General features: G+C 38.7%; 1 protein-coding gene across 1 annotated transcript; it reads right to left on the bottom strand.

Moving 5' to 3' along the window:
* Positions 1-2,913: 2,913 nt before the first annotated feature.
* LOC125341622 (polyadenylate-binding protein 1-like) lies at positions 2,914-4,915 on the bottom strand. The gene is given in 3 exon segments (XM_048333675.1): positions 2,914-2,988; positions 3,228-3,686; positions 3,689-4,915. Coding segments are annotated over 2 exon segments (1,653 nt in total). The 5' UTR covers positions 4,886-4,915; the 3' UTR covers positions 2,914-2,988; positions 3,228-3,230.
* Between the last annotated feature and the right edge of the window lie 2,429 nt (positions 4,916-7,344).

Below are 7,344 nucleotides of genomic sequence, written 5' to 3'. Positions count from 1 at the left end.
CTGTCCTCAATTTGAAATGTGAATGATTGATTAGAAAGTGACTAGGTAGCCATGAGTAAAAGCAGACACACAAGTCTTCATGGCCCAATAACTACATCATCTAAAAGTTATTAGTGTCTGTATGTCAACCAACAACAGAAATTATACTGGTCCTATTTAATCCAGATGCCTGAAAAAAATTTCTTAATATATTTTGAGACAAGTTAAATGATAGGTAGGTGGTAGGTAGGTAGATAGATAGATAGATGAAAATAATAATCATAAGCTCTAACTAATGGGGACATAGTGAGAAATGACAATAAAATGAATTCTTCAGAATATATTACTTGGGAAAATGTAAAAAACTATTGATGCCTAAATCTGAAAAAGAATGTCATTTTAATATTTGTTATAATTAAATATAACAAGCTATATTCATAATCCATACAAAATTTGAGTGTGTTTATGGGAGTCACTGACTTGAATCTTGGGAGTTTTATTTTTTTATGACAAGGAACTTAAGAGCTGTCAACATGCCTGAAAGTGAAGAGCCACTGAGGGCTTGTTGAACATCTGCCCTGGCAGAAAATACCCAGTTGTTTCCCAACTGTTTTTGAAATCTATAGAAATCTATTCCTCTTCTGAATTCTCACTATAGACAAAATTTAAGCTCACATCAATGGATAAGGGGAAAAAAATCCCTACCTTATTAGCATGTGAATTGCTGAGCTCAGTTGGGTTTGTAAAAGGCCTGGTTTGTTTTCTACACAATACAGGACTAAGGAGCAGTCTTACTGCAGCCCCACTAAATATGGAGTTTATTACAATTTCAATACCCAACAGCTCCATTATACATGGATAAGAAAAATTTCCATAGAACCCTAGAAAGGTAATATCCGAGTATTTTCAAATCATCCTTCATGTAATGGTGGAAGTTTGATTTCATCAAAGCCTTGTATTTTCACATACAGACTGCTAGCTCATGTTGTCCACTCATTATCACTGAAAGACAGTTAATGTATGTGCAGTGTAAACAGTGAGACAGCTGCCTTGCCTGTAGCCTCGCTGAGATAACCACAACCACAAAGCAGAGCTCAGCCAGCACTGACTATCTGGGAAACCTCCCATTTTTGCACTGTCAATCTCCTGACACGAATGGATCACCAGTTTTTGTTCTCGAGAGGGAAAATGCTTTCCAACTAAAGGCATTTCTCACAAAGGGAACTTTTAAGTAATCTGACTTTGCTTTTTGACCATGAATTCCAAGTTTCTCAATATCTACACACAACATACTGGACATGTATGATGCTATAGCAAATCCTAGGGTTATCCCAACAGTCCCTTTTATATCTGGAAAAAGCATTGCGAAGTGAAGTGGGGATACTGAACATTCAAAGAGCAGGCTTTCTCATTCCCTTTGGTGGGGATCCTTTGCCCAGGAATTCTGCCCACCCCCCTACCTCCTTGTTGATCCCTTCCCCACAGTGCATCCTGCCTGCCCTGTCCAGTCTAGAAAGATTTCTGTGGCATGTGAGTATTGCCATGGTCACCAGTCTCACAAGGTAGGCTCTACTCGTATCTGTTGGAAAATTCTTAAAAGCACAACATATTTTAAAAATCATGCCACTCATAATAAGAAGGATGCTTTAACTATGAAGAATGCTATATCTGTAAAGAAGCTAGTAAAGCACCCCCCCATGCATTCTAATTCTCAATCTTCAAACACCAGAGCTATTAACACTACTTATTAAAAATGAATTTTATCATAGATTTTAATCTCTTTCAAATTGTTGTGGCATCTATTTTCTTAAAAGGGTTTCCCCAAGTGATTATACTAAGCACATGTAGCTAATCTATTTACAGTTACATTGAAGAAAAGAAATGTGAATCATATTAATCTATTTAATTTTATGCTTTCCTCTGATTCAGCATTGATCTAAAAATTAATTGTTTAAATGAGAAATTCTCAAAAGTATTAGTAACATTTGTAAACTTCCTACTAAAATATTTTTGCATTTATTTATACTTTCAGAAAAAATATCTTAGCATTGAAATATACAACCAGTTTTCTTCATTCACACTGTTTATATACAATTCTTTAAATGTGATAATCATAAAGAAATATTTTTGCTAATTACATAAAATAAAAGCAAAATGGTTTTGTTGTTAACATTTTATACCCTGTAGTATGTGTGTGTGTGTGTGTGTGTGTGTGTGTGTGTGTGCTTTTCCACTTCTTCTTGTTATTGATTTCTGACATGAGAATGATAAAGCCTTTCTCTCTTTTCTTTGGTTCATTGACAGATGATGAGGTTAGATGATAGATACATAGATAGGAAGAGGTGAATAGATAGAAGATAGATGTAAATAGTAGATAATAGATGATAGATGATAAATGATAGATGATTGATGATATGTAAATAAATAAACTTATGAAGATATCTACAAGTAGATATAGAGTGATAACTACATGAATAGATTATTTCAGTTATATATATATATATATATCATACATATAATAAATATTTTACACACAAAATCTTTCTCCATGTTTGGGGCAATTACTTTTTTTTTCACTGTTTAAGGAATCTTATTAAAGCAAGAATTTTATAATCCAAATTATGTTTCCTCACACAGTTATCAATTCTGTTACTTAGAACTGACATCCTGAGCTATTCTGCAGTAAAGAATTACAAAATTAAAGAAAGGAATACTTTAAATTTTTGTACTTTGCTGAAAATTCTTTTTCCCAGGGTCTATAAAACATTAATTTGTTTTTATATTTTACTATTTTTTGTAGGTTTTTTTTTTTGTTTTTAAATCAAATAATCTAGGACTAGCACTGTTTGCTAGACCTGGCATTTGCTCGGTACATAAGGTTCAAAGTTTCCTTTCCTTTTTTTATTTATTTTATATTTTGCAATGTTTTTTTCTTAATATTTAAGTTTTTCGATGTTTAGATATTTTTCTTCGGTGAAGTACGAGTTTCTTTTCATGGTCCCTGATCAATTTTTTTTTTTTTTTTTTTTTTTTTTTTTTTGGCCAGTCCTGGGCCTTGGACTCAGGGCCTGAGCACTGTCCCTGGCTTCTTCCCGCTCAAGGCTAGCACTCCGCCACTTGAGCCACAGCGCCGCTTCTGGCCGTTTTTTTTTCTGTATATGTGGTGCTGGGGAATCGAACCTAGGGCCTCGTGTATCCGAGGCAGGCACTCTTGCCACTAGGCTATCTCCCCAGCCCCCCTGATCAATTTTTTAAACAGTTGGAACACCAGTGGCACTGTTGACTGCTTTCTGGGCAGCCTCTTTAGCTTGGTGGGCTTGTAGTACAGCCACAGCTTCATCAACCTTAGAATGCAGAGACTCTGGAGACTCAAGCATATGAAGTAATTCTGAATTATCTATCTCCAACAACATGCCAGTGATTTTACCAGCAAGAGTAGGGTGCATGGCTTGGATAAGAAGAAACAGCCTTTCACCCAACATTAGCTTTTGCTCTTGAGGGGGGACAGATGCCAACATGGAAGCAGTCAAAGGTTCCTGACCTTGTACATGAACAGCAGGTTGTTGCATGGTAACTTGTGGCTGTGCATTAAGATGTTGCTGAGGATTGTGGACTCCTGCAGCATATTTATACTGGGGAATGGTGCAGACAGCAGGAGTGGCTGCTGCTGCAGCAGCTGCAGGATGTGGACACATTGTGTTGATGTATTAGTAACACGCTGTGTGGACATGACTCGTGGAACCTGTGAAGAAGCTGGTCTCATAGTACTAAATGGTGGTCTAGGAGCGGCTGGGCAGATAGCACCGGGCATATTTTGGAATGGATGAGGTCTGGCACCCTGAACAGTCCAGCGAGGACTTGGTCTTAGTTGAGCAATTTGGCTAGGAGGATAGTATGCAGCACGGTTCTGAGTCTGTGGGATAGCTGCCATGAAGTAACCTGAAGGAGGTGCTGGCTGGTAGGGGTTGATTACAGGGTTGGGCACAGCTCGTACACTTGCCATTCTCTGCATATACTGGTTAGTGAGGTGAGCTTCACACTCTTCTTTGCGCTGAGCTAAAGCTACATAGAGTGGCTTTGTGGCCACGATTCTACCATTCATTTCTGTAACTGCTTTAGTGGCTTCTTCTAGGGAGGAGAAACATACAAACCCAAACCCTTTGCTTCGACCACCTTCCATCATAACCTTTGCACTAGTGATTGTACCAAATGGAGAAAACTCTTTCCGGAGACGTTCATCATCAATACCATCATCAAGATTTTTCACATAAAGGTTAACACCCTGGTATCTGGTGATCCTATCTTGGTTCATCTGCTCAAATTTGCGCTTCAGTTCTGTCTGTCGTTCCACTTTTTTCTGAGCTCGACCAACGTAAATTTGTTTTCCATTGAGCTCCTTTCCGTTCTTCTCATCCACAGCTTTCTGTGCATCTTCATGCCTTTCAAAGCTTACAAATCCAAATCCTTTGGATTTCCCACTTTCATCAGTCATTATTTTCACACTTAAGGCAGGTCCAAACTTGCCAAAGAGTTCCTTAAGGCGCTCATCATCCATGTCTTCTCCAAAATTCTTGATGTAAACATTGGTGAATTCTTTTGCCCTAGCTCCAAGTTCTGCTTCTCGTTCCTTACGAGACTTAAATCGTCCAACAAACACTTTGCGATCATTTAGAAGCATCCCATTCATTTTTTCAATAGCTCTTTCAACTGTTTCTTGTGTCTCAAAATGTACAAATCCATAGCCCTTGGAACCATTTCCATCACAAACCACCTTACATGAAAGGATGTTACCAAAAGCAGAAAATGTATCATACAGTGCTTTATTATCAATGGATTTGTCGAAATTTTTAATGAATATGTTGCCCACTCCACTTTTACAAAGTGATGGATCACGCTGAGACCACATGATGTGCACTGGCTTGCCCTTTATAACATTATTGAGTTCTATAAAAATACCTTCCGTGTGAGTATGTGTGCTAATCCTGGGGCTTCAATTCAGGGCCTAGACCTTAGCCAGCCCTTAGCCTTTTGCTCAAGGCTAGTGAACTACCACTGGAGTCACAGATCCACTTCTGACTTTATGGTGGTTAATTGGAGATAAGCATATCCTGTACTTTCCTGCCTGGGCTGGCATTGAACCTTTATCCGCAGCTCTTCGCCTCCAGAGCAGCTGGAATTACAAGCATGAGCTACCAACACCCAACACTACCGTTTTTCTTATGCCAAATATGATGTCTGCTTTTACTAATTATATATCTTACTTTTAGAAGGACTATTCTTGTTATTTCAGGCCACTCTTAAAATTCAGATTATCTCCACTCAAGAAATTCAATTGTTTCTTCAGAAACTTCTTTTCCAAATAAAGTTCCATACAGAGATTTCAGAGATTTGGTGTGACATTCCTTTTCCTGCCTATTACAGAAAGTAATCTTCAATTGTGTGATAGTAATCAGAAATATTTTCCCCTAATCATCTAGTGAATACATGTTAGCTGTCATTGGACTATTTGTGGTTCTGTTTAGGTAATTAAACACCTACAATGCCAAATCTGCAGAGTGACTCCACTGTCAGACATGTCCTTAAATATTAAAAAGCAAGATAAAAAATAGAAAACAGATAAATATGTTTGGAGAAAAATATTTTTCCAAGAAACTTTTTGTTGTTAATCTCAATACTTTTCACTCTTCATTAAACTGAAAAGATATTTCAACACCTGCTCAGCCCCCCAATAAAAAAGTAAGGTTGTTGCTTCACATTTTATGCCTAGCAACAGTTATTTAAATGATCCCTAATATTTTATAATATGTTCCAACTAAGGAAGAAATCAGATAATTTAAATCAGGTAACTATATATAACTTTTAAAATTCTACAAATGATATCTCGAATTAATCTTTGTTTTCCTATATAATGAAAAAGAAGATTGCCAGTACCCTGAACTTGTGTTACATGCAGAGAATAAAAAACCCGTGTGTGTGTGTGTGTGTGTGTGTGTGTGTGTGTGTGTGTGTGTTTCTTTTTTGTATATGTGCTGGTACTGGGCCTTGTACTCAGGGCCTGGGCACTGTCTCCTATCTTATCAAGGCTGGCACTATTCCACTTAAGACGCATCTCCACTTTTGGCTTTTTACTGGTTACATGAAGATGTGCATGCCATGGACTTTCCTGTCCAGGCTGGTTTCAAACTATGATCCTCAGACTTCAGCCTTTTGATTAGCTAGGATTATAGCCAAGAGCCACCAGTGCCCAACAATTTATATTCTTACATGTCTGACTTCTTTAAGTGTGATACTTGTGTAGTCCTTTGATATTGTACGTGTAGTATACATTTGTTTCAGGGATCCCATGTGTATTTTGCCACCACAACTGCATGGCACAGAAAAGCCATGGATTACAAATAGCAATAGAGAGGTGGTTTAGTTCTACTTGTATTAAAATACATGGATCAGGATGAGTTCTTTCAGAAAAGCATAGCTCCTCCCAGCCTTGACACAAGGCTCTGGCCCTGTTGATGTTTTTTATCCCTTTGGCCTCATGGTGGCAATACAGCTCCAGAAACCACATTTGCAGTCAGTACAGGAAAAAAGCCGGGGACAAGAAAATTAGTGCTTTTAATCATGGAGAAAACAATCCTCTACACACTTCTTCCTACATCACATGATGAGAACACTGACACTGGGTCACTTGCAGCACAAAGGCAGCCTTGCACACCAAACATGCCTGCTGTTAGAACCTACAAAGAAAGGGGGTTCAAAATGGTTTTCTTTGACTTTTGTCTCTATAGTCAAGGCATAAAATAGTAACACACACACTTCACTCCCTCTCTGTCCCACTCTCTCCCTTCCTCCACTATCCCTTACTCCCCACTTCACTCCATACTCACACCACAGCTAGAAAAAACACACAGTAGCCAGGTGCTGGGGGCTCACACCTGTTGAGGATTATGGTTCAAAGCCAGCCCAGGCAGGTGGTGCTGTGGCTCAAGTGGCAGAGTGCTACCCTTGAGAAAAAGGAAGCCAGGGACAGTGCTCAGGCCTTGAGTCTGAGGCCAAGGGCTGGCAAAACAAACAATGCCATCCCAGGCAGGAAAGTCAGAGAGACACTTATGTTCAATTAGCCACCAGAAAACGAGAAGTAGGGCTTTGCTCAAGTGGCAGTGTGATAGCCTTGACCTGAAGAGCTCAAGGACAGCAACCAGGCCTAAATTTCAAGCCCCACAAAATTTAAACTGAGTGAAGTGAGCCAGACCCAAAGAAACATGGACTCTATGGTCTCCCTCATAGGGAATAATTAGCACAGGTTTAGGCTAGTCATAGCAGAGGATCACAAGAGCCTATAACTATGCTCTTATGAATGCATAAGATGAT

The sequence above is a fragment of the Perognathus longimembris genome, chromosome 24 (assembly GCF_023159225.1).
Source record: "Perognathus longimembris pacificus isolate PPM17 chromosome 24, ASM2315922v1, whole genome shotgun sequence".
NCBI lineage: Eukaryota > Metazoa > Chordata > Mammalia > Rodentia > Heteromyidae > Perognathus > Perognathus longimembris.
This window is presented reverse-complemented; position numbering and strand designations above follow the sequence as displayed.